General features: G+C 34.9%; 1 protein-coding gene across 1 annotated transcript in view; it reads left to right on the top strand.

Annotated features, from left to right (window-relative positions):
* The window catches only part of LOC120615711 (glycerol kinase-like), a 65960-nt gene extending 45822 nt beyond the window's left edge, over positions 1–20138 (top strand). The window contains exons 14-22 of the mRNA XM_039878909.1: positions 3193–3302; positions 8937–9015; positions 9814–9910; positions 10636–10720; positions 11197–11317; positions 11431–11574; positions 13641–13721; positions 16238–16324; positions 18125–20138. Of these exons, the coding sequence (XP_039734843.1) occupies positions 3193–3302; positions 8937–9015; positions 9814–9910; positions 10636–10720; positions 11197–11317; positions 11431–11574; positions 13641–13721; positions 16238–16324; positions 18125–18135 (815 nt within the window). The 3' untranslated portion in view covers positions 18136–20138. The remainder of the gene's footprint in view (positions 1–3192; positions 3303–8936; positions 9016–9813; positions 9911–10635; positions 10721–11196; positions 11318–11430; positions 11575–13640; positions 13722–16237; positions 16325–18124) is intronic.
* Positions 20139–21807: the final 1669 nt, after the last annotated feature.

Raw genomic sequence — 21807 nt, forward strand, 5'->3', positions numbered from 1 at the left:
TAACAATAATAGTAAGCTGCTCTTTTTTTCCTTATATGGAGACCACCAGTCGTTTACAATTATATATGCCTTAGACTTGGAAAAGGCTTGAGGGACACGGGTTACCTGGCCTTAACTTCCCTCCCAATATGAAAAGCTTCTCTTCTATCTTTTGCCAATAGTCTTCCAACTTATGTTTTGAAGATAGCACCAAAACCTGCTTCTTAACACCTCAACCATCGGATGTAGGTCAGCTGTCAAAAGCATTCAAATACTGGGAGGCACCTATCAGTTTTTCTGGGTCTTCCTACTCCAGGATAAACTTTTCCAGTGCCCTGATGTCATATGTTTTCTTGACGCTTTTTAATTCTGGACTCTCTTCATTAGATGCATTGCACTTTGCCAATGTCTTCCAGAGTAGGATAGAATATTCTACATGCAATCTGACCTGTGTGATTTGGGCATCTCTGACCATAAACATTGCTTTGGCTACTCTAGCCCGAGAGTTCATTAATTTAGTCTAATAACCCCTTCATATCACTGCCTCCAGGAGCACAAGTTAAAATATTTAGCTTTTTTTCAGATGAGTCACTGTCAAGTCAAGTCTGCTCCATTCTATATTTACATAGAAGATCTTTTGTCAATCTAAATTTAGGTCTTTGTTTCTTCCTGTTAAACATCACAAAAGTGATTTCAGCCTATTCTGACACAGTCTGAATTATTTTTCACTCTTTACTCTGTTACTTTTCCAGTTTTAGTCTCATCTGGAGACTTAACAAGCATGTGCTTTGTGATTTTGTTTCAATTCATGTAATTTTGTTTAGATTCATAAAACTTTAAAGCTGAGAGGGACAGTGGATTAGATGATGACAGGCTTCACTACACCCTGCTGTCCTCTTGTTTTACACACCAATCTGAGAATAGATAAGTAAAATTGGATGGAGTTTACTTGGCCAAGGTAACTTTAGACAGCTAGTAAGTAGCCAACCCAGGAGGCAAATCTAGATGACTGGACTTCAAAGTCTTGATGCCTAGGCCACCCCACTGTGCTATCTCCTTCCTTGCCAATCTGAATATATTCAGGGTTCCAGTCTCCCAAGTCCATTGTTCTTTCTTTTCATTGCATCTTACATATGTCACTTCCTTAGTCTACTAACCTAGCAACTCAGCCATAACACACATATGCACACTAATATGTTAATAATAGTAGATAGGATTTTTTACTTTTCCATATTTTATAATTGTTTAAATTAACAAACATTTTTTTAAAGTAAACCAAATCAAGAAAAGAGGGCAGGGAATAAAGCTAGATTGGTAAAACTTTTTCTCAGTAAAATCATGCTAATTGCACTTGGTCACACTGCTTCCTTTTTTTCTGTAAGTGTTTACAAAGCATATATTTAATACTCATTTCTTTGACAAATTGTTGTTAGGCTCGGCACTCCGAGGTATTAAAATTTTACTTTTTACCCTTTTTAAAAACTGAACTATAGCTATCCATCTTGGTTTTTAGTCTTCTTTCATTTTCCCTCTGCTAATTTGGAAGCAACGAAATGCATTTCTAATTTTTTTGTTGTTTTGCATTTCTTTTCTTTTGCAGTACCTTTAAATTTTTAAGGTATTATTTAATTACATATTTTTCCTGAGAGTGCTTATAGTTGTTTAGTATTTTTAACCTCCCAGCCATAACGAACACCTCTAATGTTACCTCCACCACCTTTACCAGCAATCAGGTTATTGCATTTAAAGTTTTCATTTTCCCTTTTTCTTAAACGTACAATAATTAGTACTACTCTCTTGTCAGTCAATAGTAAATGATGTTTATTGACTTACTTTATCAATTTCTGTATCCAGTATCATTTCTTTGGTCCCTCACCTTTTATGCCCCCACCTAGTTTTCCCTTGCTGGGAGACATCCTTTCATAGTTCTTTTAGCAAGAGTCTGGGGTAGTAAGCTGTTCTTTTTAGGTTTAGCTTAATTTTGCCCTCTCTCCAGGGTGGGTAAACAAAATCTTAGGTTAACAGTTGTTTTTCCTACCTCCTTTCTGGCCATTTTTGATGTTAATGAGACCTCTGCCCTTCTGATCTGTGGTTCCTTGTAGATAATCTTGTTTATTGTCTGGGAGTTTTTAACATTATCTCCTTGTCACTGATATTCAGTAGTTTTCCTAGGATGTGCCTGGGTTGGGATTTATTTATACATACCTTGTTAGGTGCTTAGATACAAGTCTGTCTGTAGTTCTGGAGAATGCTCAGCAATTATCTCTTCAAATAGTGCTTCTCTGCCATTACCTCCATTCTCTTTTTGGATATTGAAACCGTTCAATTCACCCTCCCTGTCTCTTAACTGCCTTCTATATTTTTTAAATCTCTTTGTTTTTCTGTGTTGCATTCCTGGTAAGTTTCTCAATATCTACCTAATCTTTCCAAATTCTCTCTTTAAAACCAAGACAACAAAACAAAACCCTTTTTTATTGTGAAATATAAGACACATACAAAAAATGCATAAAATATCAGTGTACAGCTTAGCCAATTATAAAGAGAAGACCCATGTAACCTTACCCAGGTCAGGAAACAGAATATTGTTAACACCCAGAAACTCCATAGGTTCCCCTCCCAACCACAGCCTCCTGCCTCCCCCAAGGCAACCACTGCCCTGACCTTTATTATAATCACTTCCTTATTTTTCTTTATAGTGCCAACTAACACTTAATGTGTGCAACCCTAAACACCAGAGTTTAGTTTTGCATGTTTTTAACACTTTATATATTAAAAACAGAGAGAAAGCAAGAGAGACTGAGTCATAGAGTATGTATTCTCTGATCTGGCTTCTTTCAGTCAACTATATTTGTGAGATCCATCCGTGTTGTTAAAAATAGCTGTTCTTTTATTTTTTTCTATTACAATATGAAAACACCACCAACAGTGTATGGGAACACTAATTTCCTCATCAATTCTGTCTATTCTACAGTTTATATATATTACATTTTTAAATTTCACTCAGTAATTTCCTTTCTAAGATTTTTCATATCCACCGGAGTTTGTTTTATTTTTCTTTTGATTCTTAATTTCATGGATTTTTTTTTTTAATGGAAATTGTACCTTAATTTATCTCCTTGGATTCTTTTAGCACATACTTATTTTAAAGTCTTTGTCAGACTGGAGTGAATTTTATTCTCGCTGTTAAGTTTTGTTGGCCAATTGTCTTAATAGATTTCCTCTTGTATTTTGGAATTTTCACGTCCGGTCTCATCTTCCCTGAAGCCGTAGCCTCCCTTAGTCAGCGAATAGACAGTTGCTCGGTTTCGAGGATCACTACACTGGTGGGAGAGCGCCACCTAGCCTCTGGCTTCAAGCACTGAAACTGATTCTATTCCTTGTCTTATGCAAAACATGTTGATCCCCGTCCTCTCTGGAGGGGCCAGTTTCCGGCCACCACTCCCACTTCCTGATACAGGAGAAAAATGAATCAGAACCCATCATGCTGTGGCTTCAAGTCCCGCTCAGTCGTTCACTTCTCTTTCTGTCCACATCGATGCTATTCTGTATTTGAGTCAGCATGTGTTGTTTCAGTTTTTTCTTTTTACGTTTTGCCTGTGATCCTGTGTTTAGAACAGAGGGGATTTTTAAAGTGCAAAGTCACCATCTTTGTTGATGTGAACACATACCTCTTTTTCATCACCAGGAGAATTCTTTTATTCTCTCCTTACCCCTGCCATGTGATTTATCTAGGCCTAGCATTTTAACATCTCTAAGTTCCTATTTTCATTCTCAGTAAAAAGGAATTGGGACACATGATCCTTCAGTTGTTCTAAGACTTTAAACACATATTAAGCTGCTTAAATTTGTCCCACTCTTTCTAGTTGCAAATTTTTTCTTAGTGTTAGAAGAGACTGAAGCAAAATAGGGCTTTCTTTCTGTCATCTTTTAATAGTGCGCTATCTTCCTGAAGCTATGTTTCTCCCTTTCCTTTTCATTTTTTTCATATATTATTTTACAAAACAGAATCTTTTGGGGGCCTTTAATATGATTATGAACATGAGCTTACTTAGTTTTTGAGACTTCCATGTTCTGTATTCCGTCACTAGGATATAAATTCCCTGAGGCCAGGGGATTTGTCTTGTTCACCAAACCATCCTATCAGGCCGATATGCAGTAGACACTCGATAAATACTGTTTATATACCGAATCCTACGTTATACCATTTTGTCTATTTAAATATGAGCTTCAAAAAGGGTTTCTTATATCCCCCCATTGGTTTCTTTAAATGTCCTTTCTCCTATCTTCTCTCTGATATGATTTGTAATTCTAGTGTTAAGATTTTCTTTTTAAGAGTTTTTCATCCCTCTTGAACCAGCGATTCCATTTTAGGTATAAGCCTATGTATTAGTTAACTATTGCTGTGTAATAATATTACCACAAATGTAAGTGGCTTAAAACTCTGCTCATTTATTATCTGACAGTTTCCATGGGTTAGGAGTCCAGGCACAGCTTAGCTGCATTCTCTGCTCAGGCCGCAGTCAAGGTGTTTGCTATGGATATGGTCTCTCGTGAGGTTCCGTGGGCTTCCAGACTCACCCAGGTTATCGGCTGAATTCAGTTCTTTGCAGTTGTAGGAGTGAGGACTTCAGATCCTTACTAGCTGTCAGCCAGAGGCTGCCTTCTGTTCCCAGAGGCCACCTACAGTTTCTTTCTACCTGAAGACTGCTAACATGGCCTCTGCTTTCCCAAAACCATTAAGGGAGGGAATCCAGAAAACAGGCTCGATATTTTTATACAGCATGATTACATACATATCATCACGTACATCCCATCACCTTTGATGTGTGCTATTGGTTAGAAGCAAGTGATTGGTCCCACCATGCTCAAGGGGAGGGGGAGCATGTAAGGACATGAAGACCAGGGGGCAGTGATTTTGGGGGCCACCTTAGTTAAGAACCTGTCTGCCACAGCCTGTAAGCATTATTTATGGACTTTTGTAATGCACTTTCTTGGAAAATACACTTTCTGAGAAATAAATGGTTTTAATACTAATTTCCTCACTTATTACTGAAGTATTAATGATATCAATTACACTTCAAAAATAATGCTCCCCCAATTCAACTGTGTTCCTTTTCTTTCCTATACAATTAAAAAATGCTATAGAGTTAGATTTTGCATTTGTAATCTTATACAAATGAAGTACAGTCTAAATCATATATACAGAGATACTACTGTAGCATACTCAAAACTATGTTGATTATGCCTAATGGATGATTTTAAGCATTTTAATGATAATTTTACATAATTTTTTTCCACACCTACTAATTTTAACCATAACTGCCTTGTAAGATACAATTCCACTGCATCCTGAAATATCTACTTTATCCTGATACTGTTCATGGCAGTGACATTCGTGTCAAGGAAGTTTTGAGGAAAAAGTATATTTGCTTGCTACAACATTACATCAAATCAACTTGATTATTTTTAATCCAATCTTTCCATAGCCTGTTTCTTAGCCTTTCACTTTCCAGGCTATGTATCTAGTTTTAAATAATTTATTCCTCTTGTTGTTATTATTTAATTTATTCTTCTTTATATTCTCTCATTTCTATTTTGTCTTTCTTAGAGTAGAACTATTAGGCTTGTGTGCACCTTTCCCAGAAAGTCATGAATTGGAACAAGTGTTGATTTATATTTGTAGATGACGTGCTGAATTATTGGAGCTTTATTTAGGATATAATTGACAATAACTTATTTGATAGCAAGTACACAGTCACTATCTATCATTTTAGGCTTCCATTCCCGTACTCTTTCCTACCCATTTTCAAAGTATCATACCATTTTCCACTTTATCTCCTGCCTCTGACTTCAAAAGATCATATTTTTTGAGAATTTGGAAGTTTCTCTCATTTTTATTAATTTTTTTAAATCTAACTAATACTATGTATTATATCTTGATACCAAAATTATATACTTCTTTCACATCAATGTTTTTAATCTATCTTTTATTTTCTTATATTGAATTTATTTCTTCATTCTCAACAAAACACTCTTGTACACTTCTGATGACCCAATTTAAAATAATTTTCTTTTGGAGCCTTGACAGTGGCTTTGTATTTATTTTTTCTCATTTTAATATAAATAATGCCCTCTAGTTTTCGACCAGTTACCTATAATTAAAACCTCAGTTTTCCTTTTACTAAAACCATGTTGCTTCCTCTCAAAAAAAAAAAAATGTCTATGCATGTAATATCCTGTCCTTTACGACGGAAGTGAGGTACATCAGCATTTGGTTCCAAAAATATAGTTTCACTAGCCAATGGCCACAAATCCACTCTACTAGACTTCTAGAACATGGCTTTTTAAAATCCATAGTTCACTCACCTGAAACTATTGAAAATATATACATTTCTTGGTTAGATGCCATTTCAGGTCAGTGTCTTGTTGAGAGTATAAGGCGAATTGACATCTGTTTTAGTTTTTTGTTTTTCAATTAGATCTAGAACTGTGCTATCCAATATGGCAGCCACTGCCCACATGTGGCTATTGAGCACTTGAAACGTGGCTTGTCTGAATTGAGATGTGCTGCGAGTATAAAATAGTACCCAATTTTGAAGACTTAGTACAAAAAAATATATAAAATATCTCAATAATTTTTATATTGATTACGTGTTACAATGATAGTATATTTAATATGTTGGGTTAAACAACATATTATAATTAATTTAACCTGTTTTCTTTTTACTTTTTTAATATGGTAACTAGAAAATTTAAATTAGATATGAGGCTTACATTATATTTCTATTGGATAGCACTGGTCTAGAAAACCTTACACTTTTATTAGTTTTTGATAATCACTGTCTCTGAATTGTTTGCTTCCAAAGGAAATTTAAGAGTAAAATTCTAAATCGCTCTAAGCAAAAAAATTACTCCTTGATGGTCCCACTAAATGCCTAAACACATAACATACCAAAGTTAGGAAGCGTAATAAGGACTTATTTGGGGTGGCGGGGAGACTGTTTCAGAGTCCCTTATAAGGTATTGGTTAAATTTTCTTGGTCTCATTTTTAAAGCCTGGTTATATTTGTACATTGATGTCAAATCTCTTCTTCAAATAACTTTTTACAGCTAACAGGCCACTCTATAAATAAATAATTGTGGTGGTCTGCGGCTTTGCACTAATGTATAGTGACTTGTTCTTATGGAAATTATGAATGACAGAATGTATCAACATATTCAGCTTCTAGTTCCTTTACATTCCGAAAACTGACAGCAAGAAGGGATGACCATTTATAAGTCAGTTCATTGAATTGGGAATATGGATATAGGCAACAAATAAACATTTTGCTTCCTACACTTAATAATACCTGTAATTTACATTAATAATCTATGTGAATGAAACATCAGAACCAAAAACCTGTTTTTGGAATTTCTAATGGATTGTGCTAGTATTTTTTTTGCCCTCATGTCTTTTTATATATATATGTATATAAGAGAAAAAAATAGCTTTATTAGAAGCAATAGTACACTTCCAGAAGTGAAAGCAAGCCTGAGCAAGAGAAGCATGGCTCAAAGGCCTCCTTATGTCTTTTTTTTTTATAACAGCTTTATTGAGATATAATTCACCTATCACATAATATACCCTTTTAAAGTATATAATTCAATGTTTTTTGGTATATTCAGTCATGCAACCATCCACAATCTAACTTCAGCACATTTCCATCACCCCAATTCTAGGCAACTACTAATCTACTCTTTGTCTTTATGGATTTGCTAATTCTGGACATTTCATCTAAATGGAATCATGCAATATATGGTCTTTTGCAACTGGTTTCTTTCACTTCACATATTTTCAAGGTTCATCCAGGTTGTAGTGAGACTTCATTCCTTTTCGTGGCCAAATAATATTCCATTGTGTGGATATACTACATTTTATTTATCCATTCATCAATCAGTGGAAACTTTTAACACTTGAAATATTAATGAAGCTAATAGTTACATTCAGTAATAACCTTCCTGTATATTCTCACATTGAGCCTCATAGCCATTTGTTTAGGTAAGTGTTGTTACAGTCACCACCATTTTATGGGTGAAGAAATAGAGGCTCAGAAAGCCTAACTAATTTGCCTAATATCACAGTAGTTAAGAACTAGACCTCAGGGGTGGCTCCATAGTGTAGTGGTTAGCATGTCTGCTTTACACACAGAAGGTCCTGGGTTCACGTCCCAGGTGGAGTCATGAACCAGGACCACCAGATGCGCCAGGTCCTGGCATGCGTGCCCCGTGTGTATGTCGGGGGGAGACACCCCTGCCTCTTTCTAGAGATCCGAAGGTTCTCAAAAAGGAAAACGCAACATCTATAGGTCAGGTGGAAATGGAGGGGGTGGAAAGTGGGAAGGGGAAAGAAATAAAAAAAACTAGACCTCAAACTCACCCCAAATCATATGTTTTCTTATTGCCACAGCCTAACCTCATGCCTTGGCGATATAGTTATAAAGAATAACTACTTTATTATTTTGTAGTTAGCTTCTTTGCTAACTTTTTTGTTGTTGCCGTTAACTGTTACATACGGGAAATGGACTTGAAAAAAACTTTTAAAGTGGCCTCTCCCAATAGCTTTGTGGGTAACATGAGAATGTATTCTAGGTGATAATATACCTCAGTAGCTTAACAACAGATCGAACAATTAATTATACAAGAAACAGACAGCTGAACACATCGATGTCCACCTATGGGGACAGGCCAAAGGGTGTGCTGGAGAGCTCTCTTTTCCCTGTCTCATGAAAAACTTCTATAATGAACTAGATAAAACTATGTTTGTATTAGAAGAACTAGTTTATGATATTTGTAGAAATCCCAAAGTTGAACTTTTTGAACTTTATCCATCTGTTAATATCATGCACAGAGAATATACTCAATAAAACTTTCTATAGCGATAACATATATCTTCTTTTGGATTCCTTTTTCTCCCGTAGGGTTCTGTAGCTATAGCTGGTGCTGTTATTCGCTGGCTAAGAGACAATCTTGGAATTATCAAGACCTCAGAGGAAATCGGTATGTTCTCACAAAGGGTTAGAATCTAAATAATGAAAAATGTTAATATTTTACCTTTGAAATCTGTTAGTACTTGTGCTTTTGCCCCCCATGCAATATTAAATTATATGGATCCCTATTATGAGTTTGATTTATACATAAAAGACTGACTTTTTTGTGAAGATTTATAAAACAATGAATTGACATATTTAGTGGTGGTTATTAATAAAGTGGCGAGGTAGAACATAAAAATTACCCAAGTATAAAATTGAACACCAAAGAATGCCAGAATCTGCAGGTGAAGCAGTCCAGTTAAATTTATCTGATGAGAAAGAGCTTTAACTCTTAGGTTAGAGTGAGCATTAAAACTTCAGTACCTATAATTTAAGTATTAATATGGCTATTTTCAGTTAATGGATAATTATTTTGAACTCACCTATCTACGCTTTTATCTAACTTGTTTAATTTTGCCTGAAGGAGCGATAATCTGAAACACATTTCTGATTCGGGATGCAGTGGAGGCCACTTCTTCATCTTTTTGTCAGCAACCTTAAAAATAGTAGAAATAAACTAAAATACCTTAACAAAACTAATCTAATTCCTTTATTTCTTGAGCTGGGTTCCATTTCAGTGGTGGTATTCAATGTAGGGAAATTTGTTTTTGTTGCCCCTAGCATACTACAATTAGGAACATTTGGCTGTGGTAATGAATAGGAAACCAAAAGCCCTGTCCTCAGTTTTTAAATAGATGTGTTTACTGACTAAAGTAAGTAGAATATATTGGAGTGATTTTTGTTTTTTTTCTTTTTTTAATGTTAGAAAAACTTGCTAAAGAAGTAGGTACTTCTTATGGCTGCTATTTCGTCCCAGCGTTTTCAGGGTTATATGCACCTTACTGGGAGCCCAGTGCCAGAGGGTAAGAATTAAAAATAAGGTATGCTTTTGTGGATCTAATAACTTATTAGTTAATAGTTTCCTATCTATTTTTAAATGATTATAAGTGTAGAGAAAACCTTTTCTATTTGGAGAGTACAATTTCATAACCTGTAAACTTAAAGAAGTTAAAAATCATCTGACAATAGGCACCCAGCATATCCATATTCATGATACTGTCATTATATTTTATCTTCAAGGCATCTGCAAGTTACGTATCAAAGGGACGTCATCTAGATCAGGGTCCCCAACCACCAGGCCATGGACCGGTACCGGTCAGTGGCCTGTTAGGAACTGGACCTCACAGCAGGAGGTGAGCGGTGGTTGAGCGAGCGAAGCTTCATCTGTATTTGCAGCCGCTCCCCGGCGCTAGCATCACCGCCTCAGCTCCACCTCAGATCGTCAGGCATTAGATTCTCATAGGAGCACTGGTCCTTGGTACTAAAAAGGTTGGGGGCTGCTGCTGTAGATGAATACTGATTTGGTTTTATATTTTTGTCATCTATTCAGATAGATCATGAACTTTTTCATATGTGGATGTAAGGACTTTCCCAACTAAATATTTATGTCCAGTTTTTTTTTAATGTCTATTTTTTTTCTCCTGCACATTTCTACAAAATTCAACCTTTCCATATTCAGGCCATTTCAGATTGATGACTCGTTTCTTATCATGCTTATCACGCTAACCTTAAAAATCTGTATTTTTAGAATCATCTGTGGGCTCACTCAGTTCACCAATAAATGCCATGTTGCTTTTGCTGCCTTAGAAGCTGTTTGTTTCCAAACCCGAGAGGTAATAAATATGAACTTGTTTTCTTATACTTAATCTGCTTTTATCATTCTTAAATTATATATGAATGTCAGAAATTTATTAAATACTTAAAAATTAAACCCCACCTAAACACTAATGTAATAAATGTCAGTTTTTGTTCTTTTTCCATCTGGCATTACCTTCTAAGTTCTTATCTTTTGCCAGGCACTGGGCATCTTGTGGTTGGGTCCCCCAACATATTAGGCAAAGGGAATAGCACTAACATAGGCATTGGACCCCAGGTATAAAATAGAGTCCTTTGTTTTGGCTGGATATGAAGGTGAGTACAGAGGCATAGGAAGAGAAAAGGATGGTTGTGACCAGACCAGGGAAGGCTTCTAAATTTTATTCTATAGGCTTTGGGAAGCTCTTAAGCCTTTTTTTAGTAGAAGATTGTCATTTTCAGAGATGTTACTATGAAATAGTTTAATTATGTTCATTACCTTGGTTTATCTAAGATTTTGGATGCCATGAACCGTGACTGTGGAATTCCACTCAGTCATCTGCAGGTCGACGGAGGAATGACCAACAACAAAATTCTCATGCAGCTACAAGCAGACATTCTGTATATCCCAGTAGGTTAGTAAGCGTCCGTTCCTTTAAACTCTGAGAGTAAGTTTCTCATGAAAGAACTAGTTTTTTAGGCATATGTAAAAAAATACAAGGATATTGATGTAACTCTCTCCCTTCAGTGAAGCCCTCGATGCCGGAAACAACTGCCCTGGGAGCCGCCATGGCAGCAGGGGCTGCAGAAGGAGTCGGTGTTTGGAGTCTCGAACCCGAGGATTTGTCAGCTGTCACAATGGAGCGGTTTGAACCCCAGATCAACGCTGAGGGTACATTTAAAGAATGAAACTTTTCATGGTATACTGTGAAAACACCTCAGTGAGAAAGAGCTTGCCTTTCTGTTTATTCAAAAGTTAAGGAACTAAGTACAATAGCAAATATTACCATTTCAGGTTTGGCTACTGAGCATATTAGGCTACACTGAATGAGTGTGGATGACAGAAATAGTTCTTTATTTAAAAAAAAAACTTCTAGAATCACATTTTTATTGTTCACTTTACTGTTTACAGTCCTTTTGTATAGGAGGACAAAATTGCCACTCTGTCAGTGCTATAGCTTGTTAGAATAACCTTTTTTAAAAGGGAGAAGGGAGCTGTATCAGCTACTCACCTCTAATATCTACACTGGATCATCTTTGGTGATGATGGCTTGGTTTTAGAACATGATTAGTTGGGCCGAGGGGCATTCTGGTCACTTTTAAGTACAGCAGGGCTAGCCTGACAACAGCAGCAGCAGTTTAAATAAATGAGCATTAAATATCCGATTCACTTCTTAACAAACTAAGCTCTGACGGACACCTTTATTAAAATATAGTGATGCATCTCTTAAATTGAAATAAATGTGAGTACAAAAATAAGGTTTTATATATATTGAATTTGTTTCATAACTTTTTAAAAAACCTATGCATAAAAAAAGCGTCAGAGTAGATTTTGAGCTATTGGGAAATAAGTTTCAAATGCAATTTTAATTTTCTGGAAGACTGTGCCAGCGCTTCTTTAATTTTATACATTATTTTCCATATACAAGAAAATGGATTATAACACTAATAATTTTTTAGGCAGACAGTATGCTATGTACCTTGATGTAGAAATGTGTTTTGAAATCTGATATTCTCTAAGTTATTTTTCACTTTTGTAATATTAGATAAAATTTTAAGTTCAAAAATTTTTTATACTTCTGAAAAAAAATCAACTTTTTAGTAAGCAAATAATGTTCAGAGCAAGTAAATGGTCTTTAGATGCTAATCTCACTCTTAAATCAAGGGGGTTTTGTGCAAAGAGTTAAGGATTACTATTTCCTGAGGAAAACAATCTTTGCCATTTTTAAGGTCCTAGCCCAGAGTCCATCAGTTATGTCAATTGTCCTTCCCTTCACCAGCCCCTCATCTCTCCCAGCAACACACACACACATGAATGGACACCTCTATGTGTAGATAATTCATTCTTCCAGCAAACATTTGTTTAGAGCCAACTACAGGCTAGAAACTGTCCTTACGTGGGACTATAGAGATGAAGAAGACCAAGTCCTGGCCTATTGGGAAAGGTAGACGAAATCATGAAAATTCACTGTGGTAGCTGATATCCTGAGGTATGTGTGAGGTGCTGTGGGAAGTTGGAAGAGGGGCCAGAAGTGAGGCACTGGAATGCTTTCTGAAGCTACTGATGTTTGAGCAGTGTCTCACAGGAGTTGCAGCCTTTGGGTGCTATGGAAAGGCTGGGAGGCTTGAAGGAAGGGTAGCTTCATACATGTTCCTTATCGTTAGGAGGAGTGCAGTGCAATATGTGTGTGGACACCCGAGCACCCATTTTTGTTTAGTCCTCTTATTGTGGACTTCCATCTTAAAGAAATCCTGTCTCACAGGAATGCAATTTGAATCTTTTAAGAAATCAGTACTTGTTAAATCCTTTGGGCGGACCAAAAATAATTCTCTTTCTAGTCTCTCCACAGTATAGCATACCCCTCCTTGTATCTCAAGCACCACCCCCACCCAAGAGAAAGAGAAATCAGATTAAATGAGATTTCTCTTTCTAATTCATCATCACTTGTTTGCAAATGGTCTGGTCTTAGCAGATAGCCTGTATCCCATTCTCCTGTCATCATCACCCTTCAGACCATGCTGAATTTCCCCTCCAAACTTCCAAGCTGGCTTTCCTCCCACTCACTGGCCATCACTAGCAACCATGTTCTTCCAAATCTGAGTCCTGGTAAAGCCCCACATCAGTTTAATACGTGAAATAATTTGTCAAGAACACCGAGTGAGCCTGACTATGGTTCTTAGAACGTCTCGGTCAACTATCTTTCATGTGTGTGTGTTTTTCCTATCTTCTATTTCTAGAAAGTGAAATTCGTTATTCTACCTGGAAGAAAGCTGTGATGAAGTCAATGGGTTGGGTTACAACTCAGTCTTCAGAAAGTGGTAACAATGTTTTTATTATTAGTGCCACTTTGTCTTAGTATGTGGAATAGCTTATTTAAGTATCTGATCATTTATACATAGCAAGGCTGCTTTCAAGAAAAGCATTATTATATATCCAGAGTTTCTAACATTTTGAATGCACTTGAAAGTTCTAAAGATAAAATGTAAATTATCAGGTTGCCATACATACATCCTGCCATATCTTTCTTATTAGTCTATTCCTATTACTTCAATTTATAGCTAGTTTTCTAAAAGTAAAATTATTTCTAGTTTCTTCTTTTATTTCTGGTTTCTTCTTAATGAAAAAAAAATCAGCTACAGTCTTTTATATTTTCTCTCTCTTAATGTCTTACTTTACCTTTTTGGGTGGCCATCTTCATAGCCCGAACCAACCAAAAGCTATATTAATTTCAAAATATATTTTGCTACTTCCTAGGCTGATTCTAAATTCTTACCGAGTGTACATTATGAGCATTCATTGGCATCAGAGCAAGAAATGTACCAAAATAGTAAATTTGAAGTGTCATAATAGATTTGGAAACGCTCTTGAAGAAAACAGAGGACTATATTTTTAAATTACTTAGGTGGAAAGATATTCAGCATAAGTTAACCATTTCACCTTAAGCTGCCTTTAATATGCCTTTCACATGTTTTTTAAAAATAAGACTCGATTAAAAAAAAAAGTTTGACGTTCACAGAAAAATTGAGGGAAAGGTACAGAGAGTTCCCATATATCCCCTGTACCACATGCACAGCCTTCTCGATTATCAACATCCCCCACCAGAGTGGGACATTTCGTTCCAATTGATGAACATCATAATCACCCAAAGTTCATAGTTTACATTATGTTTTACTCTTGGCATTGTATATCCTATGAATTTGGTCAAATGTACAACATGTACCCATCATTATGATATCATACATAGTATTGCTACTGCCCTAAAAATCCTCTGTGTTCTGCCTGTTCATCCCTTCACCCCACCCCCCACAGCCTCTGGTAACTACTCATCTTTTTACTGTCTTCATAGTTTTGCCTTTTCCAGAATATCATGTAATTGGAATCATATAGTATGTAGGATTTTCAATTGGCTTTTTTCATTTGGTAATGTGCATTTAAGTTTCCTCCATGTCTTCTCACAGCTTGATAGCTCTTTTTTTTTCAAGTTTATTGGGGTAACATTGGTTAATATAATTATAATTTTCAGGTGTACATTATAATTTGACATCTATATATTCTATTGTGTGATTACCAACTTTTTTTTTCAATTAGAGTTGACATTCAATATCATTTTACATTAGTTTCAGGTATATGTCTTCCATATTTAAACAGCCTCTTAAACATGTTTAATATGGCATAATATTTTAATTCTTTGCTAAATATAAGATTTGTCACATAATGAATGGAACAATGACCAATAATAAATTGAAGCATATACTCTAATGAAGAAGAGTTTATAAATGACATATAAACTGCTTTTCAACCCCAAAGTGAGCATAGAATCACTTTTCCCCCTAACCCACTTCCACCCCCTAGAACCACTATATTTTATTTTAATTTTAATTTTTTTAGGGGGGGCAACCCTTGGTTGACCTCACAGATTGCAAGGACCTTGTCAGCTTACGATCCTTTATTTTTTTTATTTTTTACACCTACAGCACCTCGTCTTCCTAGGTGGTCTCCCATGCAAGTACCAACCAGGCCTGACCCTGCATAGCTTCTGAGATCAGGCTTATTCAGGCTAGCATGGCCGTAGACTAGAACTACTTTTAATTAGTGTCCAGCTTTTAGGAGAAGCTTCTGGAACTATCCACTACCACAGATCACTGTGATCTGTATTTTCAGTCTTGGATGTCTGACTTGAAGCTTTTGTTTTTTTCTCCTAACTAAGCTTAATTTCCTTTTTCTTTCAATTTCTTTCCCTGAGACTCAGGTTAGAGAACATCAAAGCAACCATGTCCTCAGGCAACATTTTAGAATGTAGATTTAATGCAATTTAGTTTTCAAATTAGAGTAATATTAATACGTACATTTCCTTATACACTGACTTCTATTTTAAAAAAGAAAACAAAACCAATAGGGGTTTAAATTTATTTTCAGTAGACTAATAAAACTCTTCTCTGATAGCCAAAGGATTTACAATTTGAATTTTGGGGGAATTGGATTGCTTACTTAGTATCTTTTGGGGAAGAATCAAGAAAGCTAAAATCAACAGCCTCCCAAAAAGTGTTCTCCATCAGCTTTCTCTGGCTTTGCCAATGGAAGGCTCATGGTCCATATGCACTATGTTCTTGGCTATTTGTGGCATGCTATCTGTATTGTTTGTTAATTATTATAAGCCTTCAATTTTGATTATATTTTTTATTTGAAGTAATAACTCTTTGCTAGCTTTTATGAATATATTATTTTTTAACTTATTTTGTTTTGCTATCATGTGATTCTTAACACATATATTGTAATTATGTGTCTCTCTTTTGGTTTGCTTGACTGGAATTCCCTTCTACTTGGATGACCACAGGTGACCCTAGTATCTTCTGTAGTCTACCCTTGGGCTTTTTTATAGTGAGTAGCATGGTAATGTTAATCGGAGCAAGGTACATCTCAGGTCAGTTACTCTTTAAATTAGACAATTTTATTAGTTAGTGTTAATGTATTAGTATATAATGGCAGAAGGTTTTCAGTGTTTTTCATTCTTCCTATGGTTAGGAATCTGGAAAATCCATTAAAGGTCTAATTTGACTAATTAATCTTTTGTGGCAGTCAGAATAAAGGACTGTGACTCTGCTTAGCCTCTTTTATTTTTAGTAGATGATCCTTTGAGGAGCTACATTTATTCTGCTGTCAACTACAGCAATGAGCAAAAGTAAAAGTACTACTGTTAATGCTAAATGAAAGCACTTCCAGAGTGACAGATGAAAATTCAAGTATAATTTCTGATATTAATTAAATTGGCTTTCAAATGTACATAAAATGTTTTTCATACTTACAAAAATTTGCTATACAAGTCTTAAGATTTCAATTCTGGTAAGAGTTTGGCCAGAGTATATTAAGCAGAGTTTCTGTAAAACTCTAGAACTGGGGAAAATTTATAGTCACTTTTATTTTAGTTAAAAGAATTCATTTTGTGAACTGAAGATTTTTAAATTATTGCTTAAATAAATTGGGGTTGAATTAAAACTGAATTATTATTCTACACAGTAACTTCTACTGAATAGTCTTATAAAAGCAAAATTGCTCAGCATGTGATGAAATACATTGCATGATCTGTGTTAATTTAAATATCACAATCATTTTTGGAAGGTATTCCTGATGGTAGCTCAATTTTTCAAATTAATGGCTTAAATGGAAATAATTTGTTCCATATGTTGCCAAGAAAGTGAAACATTTTAAAAATCTTTATGATTAAGGAAAGAGTTAAATTATTTCTCTTAATTAATTAGATGATGATCTGGGTTTAAAATGTAAAATTTAAACTTTACGGATATGTGGGAACATCTGTAGAAATCTGACATGCCTTAATTCAGCTTGCCATAATCAGTTTAGTGCTATATATAAATATGAGATGAAAAATGTTCACATCAGCAGAACATTAGATTATCTTTTAATTAATAATTAAATATGGGTTACTTGCATGAGGATTTAAAACTAGATTACCTTTTTCTGTATTTTTCAAATTTAGGATAAATTTGTTCTAATCTTCTGTTTCCATAAATAATACTTTATGTTGGTGTTAGTGCTTTATACCTAACAAAGAAAGGGCTTCTGTATATATAAATCTATAGAGACTTAGCAGATATCTATTGTCTTGATGGAAGAGTCCAAATATTCCCCAGAAGAACTATAATTTAAATTTGTAAAGAAACTTATATGCTGTTTGGGGAAAAGTTCCATTATTTTTTCAGTAGCCTGAGATTTTTTGGCTGCATAATAATCTGAAAAAGTAAAGAAAAAAACATTGCAGCTGAGTGTTTTCACTGATCTTCCTGGCCTCTTGTTTCCCCTTTGGTACCATGACAGGATAAAAAGGCCCGGTCTCTATGAAAATAGAGACATGTGGCATATCTCTAAGCTAAAGGATACATTCAGTGTCCAAATTCTTAGGCTTCCAAAATGGATATGGTTACCATTTTAGGTTACATCTTTAGGTTCTCTCTTGGTAACTAACATATGCTGAGATTTGAGAACAGTGGGAATTGTTTGCCTTGGTAAGCAATTAGTAACAGTGTTAATATTTGCTAATTTGGGGATTGGCTGTTATATTGGTTGCATTTTTAACCGTGAAGCAATATTTAGAGACCATATGAAATTTCTAACTCTATAAATGATTGAATAGTCTTCATTGATTTAACTCCTGAATTGCATATATGCTATTTTTGACATTGATGGTTTTTGTCCCCCATTTTAGGTACCCTGTAAATAATACCAACTCGTGGAATTCCGACAATGTGAGCTCTTTACCTAGCAAGAGAATCCAGCGATTCTGTCTCTTAATGTGATGACACTATTCATAGACTCTATTTTATTTATAAGCCACTTGCCGCATGATCCTCAAAGTAGACCTGTGGCTTGAAATAAAGAAAATGCAGCAGAAAGAATGCTCTAGAAACATTTGGTGTGTTTTTTAACATCAACCGTTAAGATTGGACCAGGGACCTTTGGAGTTGACTCCTCCTTTGCCATCACTTCCTGCCCCATTTCCTCTAAGATCTAGGAAGAATTCAGATCCTGTCCATTGGCATCTTTCCTCAAAAAATAATCAGATGCTAATGGACCAGGATTTGATCCTCTGTACCACACACACTTGATTATTACTAACCAAGTAAAAATGAGCAACTTTGTATTTTCTTTTAGCAGGTTCCCAAAAGTCCTCTTTTCTGTATATTAGGGATACCACAGTATCATCACTGAATGTTTAAATGAAAACCTCTACTAAATTCTTAAAATAGAAATTTAATACTCTCATATCTTAGATATTTTTTCCAAAAAGTATTTGCCAAAACTGAAATTCTTCAGGCATTTCACATGGTCTCATTAATTACACTGAATTGCTGTCTGGATCTTATAAGAAAAGGACACTTTTTTTGTTTGTTTTCCACTTCTCCTTTTTATATTTTTTACTTTCTATGTATAACATAAATACTTATATATTTTATATACTGAAGGTAGCCCATTTATATATCAAGAGTACATTTTACATGACTCACTAATTACACTGAATTTCTGTCTGGATCTAATAGGGAAGAACACTTTTTTTTCTTTGCATCTCTTTTCTATATTTCTTACTTTGTTTGTATTGCATACATGCCTATATATTTTATATGCTGAGGGTAGCCCATTTATAAATTAAGAGCACATTGTATTCAGTAGGTTTTAATGGGGCTAGTCTTAAGTGGACCACTATATGTATAAATATTTTGGGGAAAACAGCTGTATACATTTTGGGGCAACGGTTATGCATATTATTTACCAGGAGAAACATTTTCTTAAAAAGCCAACATTTAAAAAAGTATATGTTCTATGTCAATAAAAGAATATACTTCGTTGTGACTTCAACTATATTTCTTATACCTTACCTTTTCATTGAATTGTTGTAGCTAGATATATGCTAAAGAAAAAAGAAAAACTGTGGAATACTACAGTAAATATTGTTTTCAAACAAGTACTAGTCAATATAAAGTTATTTTCCTTTGACATAATTTTAAACTTATTTGGGATCCTTTTGAGGGGATGTCAGAAAGGTTAAAAAGTAGAAAAAAAACTTTGGGAATAAAGCCAAGAATCTCTTTCCATCTAAATATGTCATTAATTGCTGATAGCAATTACAATTTCTATTAATTACCTCTGCTTACTGTCATTACAACTGAAAAAGGTTTACTGTTAGAAATGGCTTCCAATGAAACCAAGAATTTCTCAAAATATTTAGTATTATGTGTTCTAAAAACTTACTAATCTAGCTTCTTACTGTCAATTTAAAAAATATCTTAAAATTAACTCGTTTACGACAAACAAGAAAATACTGCCTCCTAATTATTTTTTTTGATCACTGCTGAAAATGGAAAAATATGTATATGTTAATATAAAAAGTTTTGTTTGAAATGAATGCTAACTTGCATTTGCAGTCTCATTGTGTTCCTAAATTGTTCAATCTGCTGGGCTTTATTGATGCAGCTGCCACTTTAGTGACATTTATAGAGAAAGGTACTGTGAAATTACTACTTTGTGGCAGGGTACTTTTAAACATAATTATGTTTCTACAGAGGTAGGTTGAGTTAATTGTAAATAATTGTGAAAATCACTGTTTAAATAATGTTATGGTTACATTAATTTTCTAGAAATTGCAATATTTATAAATGTTTGAAATTGTACACATTAATATTTCATGATAAATGTACTTAAAATAAATTGACCCCTCATTCTTACTTGCATTTCTCATTTACAGACTAGAACTAGATCACAGTTAAATAAAGAAGGATGTTTCAGGAAACATGAAACTCAGCTCGATCAGGCATATTCTGAAGAATTAACCAACAGTTGAGGAATGATGAGTACCTTAATCATTCTATTAGAAAAGACTACACTGTTCCATCTCGGCATCCAGATTTACCCTGGCAAGGTCACCAGCCAATATCAGTAGGGTCTCACTTGGTTAACCATGACTTTCTATTGGTTTTATTCTGTGCTGCTGTTTTTCTCTACCTGAGTTAGTCAGTGGAGTCAAGTTTACCATTGTTCCCTCAATCCATTAGCCAACACCTCAATCTTTTTTTCTCCAACTAATCGGTAAAATAAGTAATGCATCTTTGCTTCTGTAATGATATTTTAGAATTTTTTAGTATGTTTCTTAAAATGCCCAAAGTTCAATTCCTTTGGTTTATGGGTGTTTTATATCATATGGGAATGAAGAATGATAGTTATTTAGGAGAAACCACCAAGTGAAAGATGACATAGGACAGAAACTAACATTAACAGTAGAATAGGTAGCATTTACCTTATAGTGTCTATCTAATAGTAAAAGTACAAAAAGTATTTTTTTACAGCTTTAATGAGGTATAATTGATATATATAAAACTGCACATAATTAATGTGTACAAGTTGATGAGTTTGGACCTATGCATACACCCATCATACCATTACCACAATCAAGGTAATAAACATATCTATCATCTCTAAATGTTTCCATGTGTCCCTTTGCTCTTTTGTGTGTGTGTGGTAAGATGCTTAACATGAGATCTACCATCTTAGATTTTTAAGTGCACAACACCATCTTGTTACTTATAGGCTTGCTGTTGTGCAGCAGATCTCTAGGATTTATTCATTTCATATAACTGTAACTTTATACTCATCAAACAACTCCACATTTTCTCCTCCTCCAGCCCCTGCTAACTACCAATCTACTCTGTTTCTATGAGTTTGGCTTTTTTAGATTCCACAAACAAGTAAATGATTCTGTATTCGTCTTTCTGTGTCTGGCTTATTTCACTCAGCATAACACATTCCTGGTCCATCAATGTTGTCACAAATGGTAGGATTTCCTTTTTTAAGGCTGAATAATATTCCACTGTGTATATACTACATTTTATTTATCCATCTGTCAGTGGACATTTAGGTTGTTTCCATATTTGGCTATTGTGAATAATGTTGCGATGAACATGGGAGTGTAGATGTCTCAGATCCTGATTTCAATTATTTTGGATATGTCCAGAAATAGGATTGCTGAATGATATGGTAGTTTTATTTTTAATTTTTTTGAGGAACTGCCATACTGTTTTCCATAGCAGCTACACCAATTTACATTCCCATCAGCAGTGTACAAGGGTTCCAAAAATTATTTTTTTAATTTATTTATTTTAATTAGTTTCAAGTATACAATACATTAGTTAGACATCTATATAGTTCGTAAAACGATCCCCCCAATTGCTCCCTCCCTCCCCTGACCCTCCACGTAGCCAATGTATTAACACTAACTGCATTCCCTATGCCTTGCTCCCCATCCCCGTGACCATCTCCTTTTACTAATTTGTGCTTCTTTAACCCTTCACCCCCATTCTCTAGCCCCCAAAAGCCCTCCTCCCTCTGTCCATCACCAAA

The sequence above is a fragment of the Pteropus medius genome, unplaced genomic scaffold, assembly GCF_902729225.1.
Source record: "Pteropus medius unplaced genomic scaffold, Ma_sr-lr_union100, whole genome shotgun sequence".
NCBI classification, from domain to species: Eukaryota; Metazoa; Chordata; class Mammalia; order Chiroptera; family Pteropodidae; genus Pteropus; species Pteropus medius.